General features: G+C 50.1%; 1 protein-coding gene across 8 annotated transcripts in view; it reads left to right on the plus strand.

Moving 5' to 3' along the window:
• The window catches only part of sv (paired box protein shaven), a 98,479-nt gene that overhangs the window by 8,099 nt on the left and 72,496 nt on the right, over window positions 1-17,884 (plus strand). For 7 of the 8 annotated variants that reach the window (XM_018022405.2, XM_026812558.1, XM_026812559.1 and 4 more), the window contains exon 2: window positions 14,311-14,613. In XM_018022405.2, coding sequence (XP_017877894.1) covers window positions 14,412-14,613 — 202 coding nt within the window. In that variant the 5' untranslated portion in view covers window positions 14,311-14,411. The remainder of the gene's footprint in view (window positions 1-14,310; window positions 14,614-17,884) is intronic. The other variant, XM_026812560.1, reaches the window with a different exon arrangement.

Raw genomic sequence — 17,884 nt, forward strand, 5'->3', positions numbered from 1 at the left:
AAATAATTTTATACAGAAATTGTAGATCTCGTCATCCTCTACAAAAAAGATCTGATGCAATTTTCTCGTAGATCCTACGGTTTGGAAGTTATTGGCAAAAAACGAAAATTTCACAAAATCTGAAGGGGTACCCCTTGGAAAAATGTCGGAAAAATTGAAAATTTTTTTTTGTTGTTTATTATTAGCAATGTTCTTCCGACGTTTGATTTCTTTTTAAAAAATGCGTTTCTAAAGTGCATAAACTTTTGGGATTGATTGTATAGCCAATACATCCTTAACTTCTTTTACCGCCGAGTCGTGGGGAACGAGTAACGTCGAATCGTTGAAATCGGAAGTTCCGACACGGTTGCTTTTCCTTTTTCAACAAAATATTTGGAAGCCTGGGAGGACTATGGATTTCTTGCGATTGTAAGAAAATCGAACAAGCATAAATGATAAACACAACGTATAAGAAAATTCAGACTAGCAATAGTTGAATAATTTAAATCGTTTATCTAAAACATATCATCTGAACTGATACATAAATGTCAGTAGTCCATAAATTACACGTCGAGTACATAACTTACCGAGTATTGAAACATTTTAAATGCAAGTCTCTTTCCTGTGCAAGGCCTCTCAGTACAAAGGAACTGAAATTTCACGTCGTTAAAAAGGAGCGACGGATTCAAAAGGGTAACAACCGTCGCTCGGTTCAATTACGCTCGTCAGATTTCAGGCAACGAGCCGTCCCTCATTGACACCGAGGGGAAAAAAGGCGGACGGAACGAGAGAAAAGAGAACGACAGAAGGGGGGAAAGGGTGTAATTATTCGCCGGCAGGAAGTGACAATTTACATTCCTGGTCGCGCGTCACCGTGGCGTCTGAAACCCTTATTTGTAGGTACCGGCGGCAGGTGTAGCGGGGCTCACCCCCATAAATGACCGGATATTTTCCGTGTCGGTACGTGCGCCACCGTAGAAAACGGTCACAGTATCGAATTAGCGCCGAGCAACAAGTGCGACTCTTGGGTATCAGGTGCATGCACCATTGAAAGGGTCCAACAGCCGTTGCAGAGTCGATTAAGCGTCGTTTCTGTGCGCCGAAGCAACGATCTACGTTTCGGCGAGAATCCTGGTTTTAATCAGGAGAACCGAAACTGCGCTACCAAAGATCGCGCGCCGTTATCGGTTCCGTAATTGTCGGCGTTAGGAGCTCGGAACGCGAGTGGATAAGAGCGCGAAGCGCGGAAACGATGATCGGCGTGGAGGAAAACCGAGCGAGGCAACGATATATGTATATCGGTGCTCTCTCGTGGCTGGTATCAGGTGCAGGGCGTAGGATACGGTGAACGCAGCCGTTGCACCGCACCGGCGCGGCTAGGCACGTGAACGAGGTGCACACTCTGAAACGTAGATACTTATACACGATCGGTCGAACATCGATCGGGTATCGCGCGGCATGCAAGGAGGCGGGTCAAGATTTATCTAGCAAATAACCTCCTGTGTTGCTCGCACGTACCATGTGTGGCAAAAGTTTACACTCGTTCGCGAACGGCTACCCTCTGGTATCTCTTGTTTCCGAACGTTTTTATGAATGCAATTCAAGTAATGGACTCTAACTAGACTAGATTTACTTCACTCCTTAAACGTTATTACCGTGTACTTTGCTGCGGCTGCTTTATGCACTGGCTCGTGTAATTCAAATCGGAGGAACGTTCTCTGAACTGGATAATTTCTTGTTTCATCAAGTTCCACTGTAAAATGCGCGTGCGATAAAAACCGTTGCTAAGCTCGTGACAGGGGATAATCGATGATGGTTCGCGCGATCCTCTACGATGAGCAGTAACTCGCGTCCGTGCGAAACGCATTCTGTAATAGCATCGTCTCGTACGAAAGTGCAAGTAAGGACTGTGCAATTAAACGATCCCAGACGGTCGTCGCACGATGAGAACGTTTTCCCGACCCGCGACAGCCTCTTTAATTAGCATCCTTGAAGCGGTAACAGCCTTTCTACGCGCGTTTACCTCTTCTAGAAAAACTGTCGCGAAATCGTGCTAACATCGAAACACGAATAACGAGAACCAGTAAGATATACTTAGATACTTGGATGCTGAAATGTTAAACGCACAGAGGGAATCGTATTCGAAATCAACACGAAAAGTTCTCACGATGGTTTAAAGGGCTAATTGGAAGTTTATACCGCGACAATACAGATCGACGTGGGCCCCGAGGATTGGACCCAACGATGACTGTGAGTTCCTCGATTCGATCTGGTGCGACGTCCCTTCGAGATCGAGAGCAGCCACGGTCTGACAAGGGCCTTATCTCTGCTATATTAATTAAGATCCTTTGTTCACCGTCTATAAGACTCGTTTCAATATCGGCGAGATCGATCTTGCACTTAAAAGTATTACTCAAGAATTGAATTAGAGCATCTTTTGCCCAACGATTCTGGGACTATTGTCCGAGCATAAAGAGGAACATTTCCCTTGTTAAACTCATCCGGACAATAAGTATCGGTCAGAGCCTCTTATAACTCGAGCTCGGGGGTTGTATATCGTCCCTTCGGAAATTCCGTGGCGATCTTAACGAGGTGCCGCGAGTTCAGCCGCTCGCGGAACGCGGACTCTGTATAACCCGCCGCTTGTTTAACAATCATTATTTGCGAGATACCCGTTCGTATCGGGAACAGATCAGATCGAATCTCTTTGCGGGCCGATTCGACCGCATTGTGTTCCCAACCCCAGCGGTCGCTTCTCACGGACGACAGCCACGGGTCCTGGCCCACATAAACCACCCCTTGCGCTCTCTTCTTTTGTAAGAATCCGACCGCCTCCTCTCTTCGGACGTTAACGGGTCTCTGATTATTTTTACGGTCTGCCGTTTGACCGTTGGAACTCCAATCGGTCGACAATGGAGAGCGACGGACGAGACGCGACCCGATTTTCCCTCAATTACGGCGCGACGCCGGAAGTCGAGTGGAAAAAAAAAAAGAAGAGAGGAATTTGACGTCCGTTCGGCGCATCCGGCGCGGGTAACCCGTGACGTAATTGAAGCTCGAGAGCGAAAGCGAAAAGTTTAAAACTACGATCGAATCTACTCGGAAATTGACTCCACGGCTCCGACTAAAATCGTCGCAGTAAAACGCTGAACGAGCGTATTAAATTCACGGTTTACGCGGGTTATGTTTGCGTTAGGAACTACCGCGTGCAGGATTTAGCCAGGCTCCATTATGCACTTCGTCATTGTATGGTGATGTATGGGAGTCGCTCGAGTGTTGCAAAACGCGCTCTTAGTTGAAGCATTTAATTGCGACTTTCGTGTCTCCATTATCCTTGTTGTTACACGTTACCGCAACTTTTTCCTTGTAAGTACTACGTTACGACGAGAGTTAATGCTACACCCCGGAATTATTTATTACGCATAAATTATTCCCTTAAGGTCTACTCTACGAAGCACTATCATTATCGTTCGGCCAATAAAAATGTATCGTTTGTCTGATAAACCAGATTTCCACTGTAATAATATAACAAATTTCGATTTCAAACGTCGGGAACGAGTCCACCGGTTTCAGCCGTTTTGTCGGAGCAGCGGCGAGCGCCGGACACGATAAAAACCTTGTCGACTTCCTGTGCCATCCGCCTCCGAGCAAGGTCGCTTTATTACGTGTCAGATATTCCTATCTCCAGGGCTAATCAACGTGCCAAGGCCACCCGAAAAGAGTCGCTTCACTTCCTCCGACAGAAATCGTGAGACCTTCTCACCGTTTAATCGAATAAAAATAATAATCTAACCAACAGTGTCGATCGTTTCACAAGACTAAGCGTGTCTCAGGTCTTTGATCCTTGGTCTAACGATTCTGACGTGTTTGTACGAAAATAAAAAATGGTTTTACACACGATATCCCTGGCCGTTCTGGTTCCGTTGGATCGCGACGATTGCACGCGACCGTGCAAGCGTAATGGAATAGTAATTGCCAGCGGGACGAACGGTAATCGCGGGGAGCAACAGCCGGTCGTATTGTCAGGAAGACGAGACGAGACGAGACGAGACGAGACGAGGAGATCTCCGGTATCGATGGCCAGGGCTCTTCCTGGTATCGACCGCCACGGGCGAGCATCGTCCATCCACGAGGAAGGGGACGCGTGTGTACACGCGGTGGCGTGGCCGATCGCGCACACGTGTGTTACCGATCAGGCTTACGTGCATACCCTGCGTCCTTCCACGTGTGCATTAACCCGGCGCTCGTGCGTGCAGTGCGTGGACGCGCGCTACGTATCTCCACACACGGTTACACGTAGGTGATATTGTAATTGGCGAATTGATAAATAGAGAAGTTTACCGGATAACACGATGTCGTGATCGTTTCTTAGGTACCTACGCAAGGAGAGTATCTTTTTTCAACTTAGGCGTTGCACGTGTTCATTAGCTTAACGAATACGCTCGCCGAGGTTTAATTATGAGAGACCAGTTTTGTTCCCGATGGATCGCTGTTCAATTTACCCGAACGTAAATGTCGGTCAATAATATTGCCTGTTTTTTGCTTAATCATCCGAGCCGATGCGCGCGGATCTACTTAATAATCGTTGAATCGTCGTAACGATCCCGGTCTGCTAGTTAGTTACGTTGTAATCATTCCGAAATTTGTATAAAATGTACTGCAAGTCGGGTAATCGAGCAAAGAGAGATAAAGAGAGAGAGGGGGGGGGAACAGTTCCGTGTACAATTAACGTGTAGGGAATAAGGAATTGAAATCTTGTAACGGGGCGAATCGATAAATCTCGACGACTGGCTCATCCCCGTGTCGTGGAAGTAAGATATCGATCTACGGAATCGACGGACGAAACTACCTGCCCGCGGAGTATAATATCGCGTGTACTATGAGATCGGCTGCTGGTGGTCGTCTTTTTGCCGCGCGTAGCACGTGTTCATTACGTGGTTGACTGATCAGCCAGGAAAAATTGAGCAGCCGTGTATGTTAATTCGTTTTGATAGAACGATTAAACGATGAGGGATCGAGATACAGGGGGAAATGATTCTCCCGTGAAACGTCTATCAACAATTTTTTTCGTTGTTTGTTCTTCTTTTCGAGATTTATCTCGATAATCGGCCACTTTGCTCGAACGATTCGATTGGTAGATTCGAAACGGAAAGGAATTCGAGTCGAACTCGGACGGAGAAGAATGAGGAAAGAAATCGCGATCGGACAGCCGAGATAACCGCGGCTATCCGTGCAACACCTATGTGGAACAATGTGCGGTGGGTGGGGGAGGTGGGGGGTTCGTGAAATAGGCACAGTGACAGCTTTCTTCTCGCGTGATAAATTTACGAGGGACGTGTAACGCGTCAGAATGGCTGCCTAACCGCGCGTCGAAGCTTCGACCGCGGCTGGAAACTCGACACCTTTTGTCAGATCCACCTTTGCGAAGTCGCCGTTGGAACAAACCTCTCGTTGCGTCATTCGCGGCCTTCTTCCCGATTTGCCGGAACAGAACATTTCCGAGGCAGAGGTCGGGACGCGTTTAAAAGGAGAATTATACGTGGTAGCTCGATTGGCTCGACGATTACTTCGCGCGGAGTCTGTTCCATCGTGAATCGATTATGGAATCGCGAGAGAAACGGTGTTCCCGTTCCCAGGAGCGACACAGCATCCGGCGATCGAATAAATCCCGGAATAATAGAAACGGCCGATGGAGCGGTGCTCGATATCCTTCCTGGTGCCGCAGGAAACTGATCGCGGGTCTGCCCTCGAAGTCGGTCATCATCATCGGCCCGGCGGCAAATCCAGTTACTTCTCGCGCCGAGCGCAATCGATTCGTCTCCGTCGGGCATAACCGATCCGACCGATACGTCGGTCTTTCCTGCGTTTTAGACGCATTCGTGAACGTTTCACCTGCCCGAGCATCGCCCCCCCCTGTGATCTTCTAAATTGGTATCGACGACTAAATTGGAACCGTTTCAAGCTGAAACGCCGTGCGATACACACGCGGGATAGGATATACAGTAGTACAAGACCAGACTCGGCCATATACTCGGAGACCGTCGTACTTCATAGATTTGATCTTTAATCAATACCGCCCACGATTCCAGTAGCTCGTATCCATCTTCGATATTTTTTTGTAGGTTCTCTTCTTTGATTAATCTGATTCGAGGAACGGTGCTTTATGGACCGATGCTAGTTTCCATTCTAGAGAATTGAAAGAAGAAGGGAAAGGAATAGGAAGGTGAGAAAACGTTTGAACGGGGCAGAGAAGTGGACGGGTACAAAAAGCGAGAGAGACCTGCGGTGGACGACTTTCCCATGAAGCCAGGGCGGAGGACGCGGGGCAGGATGTGCCAGGACCAATCAATTGTACACGCCGGTCTCCTCTTCTTTCTCGCGCCATCTCGCTTTTCTATTTTTTCCTCTTTTTCTATGCCGCCTCGTTCGCCGGGCCCTCTCGAGGGAGCGTCCGTGGGCCCTAGCGTCGCGTCGTCGTCGGCCGCTCAAAGCCGAGAAATTTTCGCGTACCGAGAAACCGATAAGAAACCGCATCCCGGATATTGCGCCACGATTTTACGGCGAGCGTGGGCGGATAAAACGCGAGTTCAAGTAAATGAAAGGATCTCGATGGGCGCACAGGTGTCTCGAGTCGTCTATCGCACGGTCACGGGTCTCGAGGGGGAGACGATTCTCGCTGAAAGCGCAAAAGCTGTCGGTCAGCTTTCCGGTTTGGAGGATCTTGAAAGTGTAAGGAAACGGCGACGCGGATCCACTGTGCACCGGTTATCGCGGCGCGGCATCGACAAAAATGCGAGGTGGCACGCGGCCTGGACCTTCACTGACTGCGCAGAGCAACGCGGTGGGCGGACTAGCCAACGACCAAGGCGACTGAACTGAACCGGACTGGACTGGCGAGATACGTACAACGGGGCACCGATGCCCGTTTCCTCTAGGCGCCATGCATGGAAATCTACCGACTCGCTGGAAGAGTACTCGATGCTCCTCCATACACGATCGATCAATCTTGTATCCGACGTCATTTGAAATCGCAATGATTTTATGTTTCTGGTTTAAAACGACGCATTCGATCAGAAAAATATGCTCGGTGATACTCAGATCGGTTCGTAATCGGATACGAAATTAGGAACCAATTAGACGAAATCGAACTCTATCGATACCGCTTAACGCTTCCTATCTAATTGAACAGAATGGGGATGTTGCATGCGAGCGGCTTTTCACTGACGAGAAACTGGTATTCAAAGTGGACGATGTAGAAAATAAAGAGACAGGAGCAGCGGACACAACCAGTTTCTTTTTACCGAATAAAAAAACTAGTAGGAAGTCCACGGTGTTACAGTTAGCTCGTATAATCCTCCGATTATCCACCTGATCCTAAGCGATCGGGAGCCCATTGTATTCCTCCCGGTCGAAACCTCGACTACAATGAATCTGTACCGTTAATGTACGTAAAACGGCAACGGAATATGTGACAAAAATCAGTACAATACCTGTCTCGGTGAAAAAACTGAATTCATTTTGGAGACTTCGTTGTAGATTCAGATTAGTCAGGGACGAAGTGAGTTTATTTAATAAGACCGACGCTGGGTTTCGTCCGTTATTGTGCCGCGGCACGTAGTCTACGCGTGATACGTGTAACAGCTCGATACAGATTGGAATATTCTAATGCCGGTTCTGCGGCGAGACCGTTTCTGCACGCAACGAATCGGCGACCCATTCTAGGCTCCGTCGAGCAGCTTTACAACTTTTCTATCTTCACGCACGATCGTCGCATCTCGCTCGGGCACGTAAGTACGATCTGGCCGCGGGATAAATGAGAGAGAGGCCAGGGCGACGCGATTCGCTTCGATACCGTCGCCGTACTTTACTCGTTCTACCCTCATCATCCGTGGAGATGATCGAGAGAAGAAACCTCGATTACACAGCGGCGCGGTGTCCACCTGTAAATGTTTGCAGGGGAACGAGGATCGCTTCCCGACTCCCGTTCGCTTTGATCCTCCGCGTAGTCTCGGGGTTTTATAGACTCGCTCGCGTTTCGGCCTCGCCTCGGCCCTCGGCCGTCCAGAGGGAAGACGTCCGCGCTCGGCCTCGCGTTCCGTGACCATTCTCGCGGTTTCCCCGCTCCGCCGCGAGCAAAAAGTCGATATTAATTTCCGGTAGCACCGGCGGATTTGTCATAGTTCCACCTCCGGTCACGAACGCCTCGTAAACACCTCCCCTCGTTAAACGAGCGACCGTACTGGCCATTTGCGAGCCGAGATCGCTCGGTCGATACACAATTTACTTTGCAATTATTCCCATCAATCTGTCCTCGCTACTTCCTCGAAGAAACTCGAAAATATCTACTCGCGGTAATGCCGGGCAGAAGAATTTACGATTTTTCGTCGAACCATTAAGCCGCATTAATTATTGTTCCATTAAGCGAAACTCGTTGCCGGGCGAGCGAATACTAAGTGACACGTCAGTTGGTTTTGCTAATTCGACTTTCGCTCGCACCCGTGTTACGTGCCTGTTTAACGGGTTATTAATTCGCCGCGATTGCGCTTGTTTATTCGCTCGCCTTTCTCGCGGTCCACAACGGAAATATCGAAAGTCCGAGTCGAATCAGCGATCGCGATCGGAGCATATAATTGCGCCGACGAGTCACGTACGAAGTACGCCGATGGTTTATCTCTCGGATTTGCAAGCGTGGCAAGAAAATTGCTTAAAATCGAAAAACGATCCGCAGAATCTCTACGAGCCCGAGCCGACCAGTCTCCACCCTTCCGTGTACTTAGAAACCCATTACTCAAGAAATTCCGAGCCGTCCGGTAAATTCAACCGGTCCAGCCGAGATCCCTATCCGAGATCCACGAGCTACCGTGCTCATGGCATCACTCTCCTCTCTTCGAGCCCGGAAAAAGAGCAAGAAACGTCGGGTTCCCGATGAAGATAGAAACGTTCGGGGTCAAGGAATCGGCAGATGAACCGGCAGATAATCACGGAACCGGCGTTTATATAGAATGTAGATGTAATCACCAGGACTCGGAAGAGACCCGACGCGATCTCGTCGTCGTCGTCGTATTCTCCTCTCTTCCCTCCTTCGCGGAACGACGGGACGGACGCTGATCCTTCGGCGGGACGCGTCCCGGTACCTGTTACCTGCTACCGAGCGATCGCGCGATGGGGACCGAGCAGGGATTAGACCGGGCGCGCCACGTGCCACAGGTGGCTCTTTAAAACTCACTTATCCGCCTCCTCCGTCTCGTGACTCCCTCGCACGCGCGTGCATTTAGCCGGTCAAAGGGACGGGGGGGCGTGGAAGAGCGTGGTTGCAGTACCCTCGTTCGTTAACGCGAAAGGAACTTCGTGCCAATTGATTGAAATCAGCTCGAGGAGACGTGAGTCATATCTTTATCTTTAGTAGGCGACTGGTATGCACGTTTCAGTTCATACGAGAAAAATTTGCCAAAGAATATTCTGTATCAATCCAATTTATCCGCTGGTACAAAAAACCCATTACACCTAGGCACTAAAACGCGTGGACCATTAGATTTCTAGAAAAACGTCGTTCGAACAGGGTCCCCCCCGCCCGAAACCTGCGTCTTTACGTAATGGAAAAATCGACGGGAAACCTAATTAAGCGGAATGCGATTCTGGGAAGTTTCACGCGCGCCGAATGATCGTTAATCCCGGTCTGATGCGTGATCTCGCGAGGTTCAACCAGAGATAGCGAGATGATAACGCGGTTTACGGCCGATTCGCGTTAGAGAGATCCGCGCGATTAATCGCGGCGCGCGTTTTACGATTAGCCCGAGCCCCGATGTCGTCCGACGTTACCTTGAAATGCGGCTTCCTACCTTCTTTCAGGCGAACGAAATCTCATGCGTTTCGCGTAATAAGAGGCGAGGCGCGGCTAGTTTATTACACGCGAGGTTAGAGAGGAAGGTGCCCCCTCGTCTTCTCCCGTCGGCTGCGAAACCGGAATTCAGAAGGCCGATCGGCCGACCCGAGAAATTCCCGCGAGGAGGGACCCCTGCGTGGCGATAGTTAGCTGCGTGCCACGCCGTTTTATCGTACACCGTTACGCGTCGTTGTGTAATCGAAAGTCTCTGCGCGACGTCGTCCGCTCGTCCGACAGAAAGTTTCGACCGCGTCACGGTAGCGCCATTCGACGATTTAGTGTTACGACCGATTTTATAGAGATCTCGGTCGCACCGTTTTGTTGCTCCAACATTCGCCACGCTCGGTTGCAACGTTAATAACGTATTATAAATCATTCGTCGATATTATGTGTATTTATGTATTATTAATAGAACACCATGAAATATTCGAAGCATTCTTTGAGCGTTTCTTCGTGACTCTGGAGGGTACCACTCGAGGGGTCCCGGTCATGCAAGAACGCCGGTGAACGGGCACGTGCCACAGGTGGCTCGTCCGGTGGCGGTGATTCGCGAAACGGGCGCATCTTTTCCCTTTTAGCCGGACTGACAGGAAGCCGAGAAACCGGAATCGCGGCGAGCACGACAAAACGCACTTACGTATCTCTCGCGTGGGCCGTCCCTCGCCATGCTCCAGTAGGCCCGTAGATTTTTCTTCGTTAACCACACGGCCGATAACGATGCCCAGGATTTACGAGCCGATCCGTGATAAACGGCGAAACCGCTAAATTTGTTCGCGACACAGAAAGGGTCAATTGCGATCGCGTTCCCGATGAAACACGGTGATTTACAGCGTGTTCGTAGTCGACGAAGTGGTTCCGATTTCGATGGAACGACCGCGAGATCGTATAGAACGGCAAGTAATTTGCGTGCCATTGAGTCCCTTTTATAAATCACCGACGAGGGGTCGTTGACGTCGGAGAAGAAAATGATTATTTGAACTCGCGCCGTGCTTAATGTAGATATATGCGTCCGCGTGTGGCCAAGTACGGGTAACGGGGTTAATGAGCAGCCGCGGATCTTTTTGTTGGCTCGATCGATGCGTGCTCTCGTAGATTGCGTCGACGAGGCACGCCTCGGTTGAATATTCATGTTGGGTATCGGAAGCCGGTGCGATCATCGTCGCCTCAGCCTGCGCGATCACGATTCTCGTCATAGAACATCGATATAAAAACCTCGCGAATCTTGCCATCTCGTTATGAATTATTCAATATCTCGATCGTAGATCGCCGATCGTTGGCGCAGCCACTCACCTGTCGCGATTCACGAGATTGAGACTTCGGGAGTAGGTAGGAATCGCGACGTCTTTTACTTCGCTTTATAGATGAATCGCGTACGATGAAAAAATGGATACCAGTTTGGAATATTGGTAGATTTTCATAATAAATGATAGGTGTATAACAAAAACTCAACAAAAATCACTGAGGTCTGTCTCTCGACTCGGTCGTACTCGAAGTGACTACGCCCTCAAGACGACGTGACTTCATCCCTTAAAAACATTCTATATCCCATGAGTGGGGATATTCAGAGGTTTATCTTAGACTTCATCCCTTAAAAACATTCTATATCCCATGAGTGGGGATATTCAGAGGTTTATCTTAGACATTACGAACGAAGAAAAACAGATGCCTTGCTGCATCTCCGCTTTCAAATTTGGCCTAATAAACACGGCTATCGCCACACCAGAATCTGTACGACCCTTGTCGGGTCCATGGGAATCAGCGAACGCGGAGGAAGCGTCCTTTGAATTTCTGTGAGAACACCGGCGATCATTTCGCGCTTACGTAAACAGTGAACAGTCAGTGGCGGCTTGACTGGCCTGTGCAGTCTGAGCAGAGCCACATTTCTTTCTGCTCGTCTTTCTCCGACTTCGACTGGCGGTAATGCCGGTGTTCTCGGGGCTTAACAACGCGTGACAATATGCATCGAGAGCACCCTGTTCCACAATGGACGCAGCCGTCTGTTACGCAAAACCGTAGAAACCGATCTTCCTAGGAACGGGAGTCGAAAGGGGAACTCCGTGGCGAGTCTCACGCGAAAATTCCTATACATTATGCAACCGGTGGCGGCCATAAACGAACATCCCCGGCGTTGATGGGATCCTGGAAAAGATTCATCGCGGCATCCTCACGGAGCTTCGAGTCTGCGCGGATTTTCTTCCTCCAGACGATCATGTTTATTAATTTATTGGAATCGCGTCTAGGAATTCGCGGCATTCCAGCGATGATCTATATGAGCGCTCCGCGGGGCTGCAGTTGCAGCTTCCGTGTCGCATTCTTTCTCACGTTCGCCCGGTTCGATCGTAAAAGCCGGAAATCGGTTAATGCGCCCATTTTTCCCGTGCCCTCTTCCATCGGGCGATCCGTTTTTAATATTCCTCGCTGCTCACGATTCTCGTTATCTCTCAGGAATTCGAGAGTTTGTTAGCCTTATTAGAATCCTCTTCAGTTCGCGAACCCGCAGCCGCGAGATTAAATCTCATTACAAATGAACCTATCTCGATCTGATTGTTCTGATGTTCCTGACCATCCATTTCTTCGTTCGAGACGAGAACGAAAGAATCTGGCTGAGAACTCGTTCCGGAAACGTAGCGAAGACTCCTCTGGCCACACGCGGAGCCTCTTTGCCCTACGCAAACATAAGTTCGAAGCTCGTTGGCGAACGAGTAAGGTATTCCTCTGGCCGACAGTTAGAGGCTGGCCGTCTAAAGAGAGCTGGCTAGTTAGCGAACCGAGCGGCTGTTCAGGCCTGCCATAAACAATGGTTTTAGCGAGGTGCGTGCACACAGACTCGAGGACTCCCACGGTTTAGCAGGCAAAACGGGGAACGTCTCCGACGCGAATGCACCGCTGGTGTTTACGCGCACTTTGCCCGTCGACCGTTCACCCACTTTGGTTTAGTTAAGGCTGTTTCCGAGCTACTATCCTCCGTAGCCGCGAACCGATCGTCCGGCCTTTACCCGACGTTTACTCGCCGTTCAAGCTACGTTCCAGCCTCCATTAACCGGCCCAGCACGAGCCCCCCAGAAGGTTACCTAAACAATCGTGCTTCCTCTCCCGTCCTCATTTCCGACGAGTTCCTGCCCTTTTTCTTACCCTCCAGCGTTCCGAGTTTCTTGCTACGAGAGGAACGCTCGAAATTCGATGACTCTCTATGATTTAGAACGAGTTTCAGCCAGTTGTTCGCGTTTCACTGAACGAGACTCGGATTCTATGCTCGATGCAAGAGAATTCGACTCCCACGCGCCGTCAGGTTCTCGCGAACGCGCCGGAACGCGGGAGCCGTTTCGAATTTCACGGATGACCGCCGAATGCCCAATGACGATCGGCCGGAAAGATTCTTACCCCGGTATTCCCGAGCGATCCGCGGGAACCAGACGCGGCCTCGTCTTTACTGCTCCTAATTTCCACCGAGCTTATTAAATACGTCGCTCGAGATTCGTACGATTCCGTGAAGAGCCGCCTTTCGAAGGAGATACGGGAATCGGTTTTTGCCACAGATCTTTTTATTACCGGTTTGATTGCGTCAAAGTTCTGCGCAATGGCGTAAACAAATACCTTTCACTGCTTCTGTTGGGAAATCTTCGGATTCGACGCGTCAAGATTATATACGCTGCCATTTTATAATGTACGAATTGAAAAATCATATCGGACCCTCTCAGATCGATTTCCCTTAATCAAATAACCATGAACGAAACGAAAGATTGCATCGAATCGTTCGAAAACGATCGGAACAGAATTCCGACTTCCTCCGCGGCAAGAAAGGCAATTCCGAGGCGAAGCCGGTGCGGCGCGTCATCCAGGTTGGCGATCCGGGCGGAGTATCGGCCGAAACGACGCCTCCATTCATCCTTTCCATTCATCTCGAGGCTGGGCCGCGGGCCCGCAGCGGCCTTCTCGCTGGTAATAAGCAAAAAAGTCCGGAGGCCTGCCGGGGCCATTACGCGGAGAGGAGCGAGGAAATCGTCGACCGCGGACGTAAAAAGCGTGGCAAAGCCGATTCGAGCGGTGGCCCGACCGCCGCCGCCGCCGCTTCATTTTTCTGCCACTCCTCGCCGCAACACCCGCGACCGATGCTAGTAGACCGCCCCATTGTCTACGCTATTCTTGCGCCCCGTAAGCCACGCAAGGCATACGGGACTGTGTTAACATTTCGTCGAAAGAACGCCGCGCATCTGTGCCTCGCCGCGATGGGGAAAAAAAGACAACGCGTTGCCCCACAGATTTTTCTTCCTAACAGCGAGGAGTTCTTGCGTTTCGGACGACGTTTGTCGGTCTAAGGATCGACCTCGTCGTTCGCGATTCAAATGACCGTCGTCCAGGATGCTCGATTCTCTTGCCCGCGAATCGAGATTCTTAAAAGAGAACGATGAACGCTTGTAGAAACGTTTTGATCGCGGGATTTGTTACAGAAGGAGACGAGGGGTTGACCAGACGCCTCGTCCAGGCCGGCGGGGTGTTGTCCGAGGCGGAGGGTGGTGGACGGCGAGGGTCGGAAGGAGGGTGGCGTGCTATGATCAGCATGGAGCTTCCGTCGCACACGACGCAGCACGGTGCCCTTCACCTGGGGGTCGGTGTCGGAGTGAACCCAGGTGACCCGGCCGGAAGTGCTCTCACCGCCATTCATCCGCATCCCCAGGACCCCCTGGCTCTCCATCACCATAATCACGGAGCTGCGACAACCGGAGGTATGCACGAGGACTCCAAGAAAAAACGTATGTTTCTTCTTACGAATCCATTCGATCCTGATAATTTTGCTCGCAGGAAAGAGTCGACGATCTCCGATCACCGCGTTGAAACTTATTTGCCGATGAGCGACAGCAGTAGAAAAAGACACTTTCCTGCGTTTCTAGTTTTAATTAGTTCTAAGAATCCGTCCGAGAAAGTAGAGGCAATCTCGCTCGCTTTGCTATCGAGACAAACGAGTTTCCGATACAATGTAAAAGTCACGGGGTTAATGTTTCATCACGGGTAATTGGTCTTCTTCTTGCCCGCGTCGTCCAGTCCGACGTTCGTGAGATAAAAACGGACCACGGGTGATGCTGACACTTGTCCGCCGGTTCTTCACCGTGTCGATGCACGCTCCTGGGACATTCTTCGAATTCTTACGTAGCCACCGCCGTCTTCTTACCACTTTGTGTAGCCGCGATGCAAAACTCGTTTCACTCCGCTCGCTTTATCCTATTTTCCCAGCAATTATGCACGGCCGCGAACAGCTTTTCCCTCGGACGATCGCGACGGCTAATAACGCGATCATATTTTTCGCACGATCCAATAGGAATGCTGGACGGGACAAAAAGCTCCGGCGAGCACGTGCTTCGCGGAAACCCGCGATAAATCTTCGTCCGCCTCTCCGGCACGATTCTCGCCGCGATGACAGTGCACGGCATTCGCTGAGTCAAGCTGGAATTCAGGAATAACGCTCGATCGTGCAGCGAGGAGGAGAAACGACTCTTTCCGCAGAAAGTCGACCTTGTTTCCACTTGGCGCAGGTTGAACGGAACCGGAGAACCGCGCAGACAGAGAGAGCACCGGAGGTTTACGATCGACGTTATCCGTCTCCGCGAAGACGAATGGATCCACTTTCGGACGCGATTTATTTGTCAATTAGCCCGATACCCGGAGATGATTTACGGCGCAATTGTCCCGCCTCGATAGAGCCTGATCGTTCATCGGGATAAAATTGCCCCGTTCAGCTTCATGGATTTATTAATTTCGAAACAAAGAACTTGACGCGCGAGTTCAAGGTTCCGTAACGGCGCCAGATTCTTCTCGGCCCGATTTCAATCAATAAAACGTGTCTGTCTCGCATTCGGGAGAGCGTTTTTAATCCTTTACCAAGTTTATCGCAACGATATGATGACGTAAAGGACTCTGTTATCCCGGCGTATCGGTATCGGACTTAATTGAATCTTATCCTCGCGGGACACCGGGTCCGGGGCGATACGTGCCGATCCTTCGTCAAAGACCGGCGGAACGAGAGCCGCGTGAAAGGCCTCCTTGTCCCGTACGGAACAATCGAGTTAGCTCGGAGTTGTGCCCCGAGTCGCAACGACCTTTCCGAGCACGTGTACACGTACACGGTATGCTGGTTCACCTACTTCGTCTCGAAAAATTCGCGTGACTCACAAAAATAATTCCGATGCAAATGCATTTCCTCGTCGAATCAACGAATCAGCTAAGGCGTGTCCTCCTAATTTCTCGAACCACTCTCGCCGGTGAACCGGTCCATCCGACACTTGACTTTGAACGTTCGATTAGATTTCGCGTTGAATCTCATTTCTGCGAGGCCACTCTGTATAGTCGCGCGAACGCGGGCACAAAGGACCCGGTAGTTCCCCGGAACCAGCGGTGGACTCTCCCCGGTCGTGGCCGAGCCGTAGCTACGGTACAACGTATATAGTCGTTCCGGACGCTGAAGAGAGTGGCGCTGGTTAAGGAAGATGAAAGGCTGCCGCCATGGCAGCAGCCGCTAACGCGCGGCATGGCTCGTGGTGAACGGCACCGAGCCGCTACGGTGACGGGGGAGGGACGGAGGCATCCACGAGGGGTCGTTAAATCTAATGATATCAAGTATTTGACAGAGAGCCCGCGATCGGTTCGTGGACCACACGCGCGATTACGCCGCGTCATTGTCTTTTGGAAACGAAATGATAAACTGTAGAGAACGAGTGGCATAAATCATTTTCGTAACGCGCCAATTAAAATGACGTCGAAACTTGTTAAACGTATGACGAACTTTGTTGGAAACTAGATCGAGATCGATTCGATACAGTATTTTTGTTGCTCCGAATAACCATACTCGCTCGATCGATCGGCTACTTTAACGACGATCATGCTCGTTTTCATCGGCCGACCGATCTATCGCTAATTACGTTCGCCGACGTTCACCGAAAGTATTGTTAATGCAATTCTAAATATTTGTCGTATCACGCTGAGCGACGTACCCGCCGGCCGTTCGAATTAAATTGATCACGCGGGACCACCTCGAGCCGTTCTGACTATCTCGATCGTCGGAGATCGATATCGATGACGAGCGCCCATCGAAGAGCTCGACGCTCACGCACAAAGGCCACGAGTCAACGTCTTCAAAAGTCTGTCACCATTTTCCCATTGAAACTGTACGATATTTTATCTGGCTAATATTTTATTCAATTCAGCTGATTGTCAGATTTTAATTAGAAACTGATATGCACAGTGTAAAGCCTATTATCACGGTCGAGTCTAAAAAAAAGCGAGCAATTTTCCACGGGTGCGTTTTCCCCGAAGCAATTAGCATCGATGGGTGGATCGCGGACGGGGAGTATGTCCTTAACGAGCGGACAGCGTGCTTAATTAGCCGCGAGTCGAAACGAGAAAAAGAATGGACGAGCATAAATTGGGTTCCCGTGCTTTGATTTTTCTTGATTTCGCGATTCTCCGCGCTGACCACCGCATCGCCGCGCGGCGCGACAATGTTTTTAATTGCGAATCGGTTACAGGTTCGATTATCTCTAATGGCACGCGGTTATCCGGAGCGCATTAATTCGTAATTAATACAGACGCACGGAATTATACGGTTGTTTATGCCTCGGCGAGAGCACTGGCCGCCACTTTGTAATCTCGATCGGCCGATCCGTAATAGAAAAGTGCCTAACGCGTATCGGAATCATAGTGGAAGCTACTCAACACACTTGTTACGTAAACGCGCCATTAAATCACGATGATTAGAAAAGTTCGATTTTTTTCACGACTGGATAAGTTTCTCTCTCGACTGAAACTCGTTCAACAAGCTTTACTCGCTTCGCTCTTTTAAAAAGAACTCTCGCTGATACCCGCTCGCTCCGGCACTCGCCGTTGCGCGTATAGAATTTTCTTTTTTTTTCAAAAATCGACCGTTCAATTCCCGAAGTGACACACGGATCTGTAAAAATGCCACCACTCCTACGTTATCCGTCGGATCCGATCTGATCGCACGGCAAACCGGAGTGTCGCCAACGCTAGGAA

This window comes from Ceratina calcarata, unplaced genomic scaffold (assembly GCF_001652005.2).
Source record: "Ceratina calcarata isolate Rehan_Ccalc_2016 unplaced genomic scaffold, ASM165200v1 scaffold289.2, whole genome shotgun sequence".
In the NCBI taxonomy this organism is placed as follows: Eukaryota; Metazoa; Arthropoda; class Insecta; order Hymenoptera; family Apidae; genus Ceratina; species Ceratina calcarata.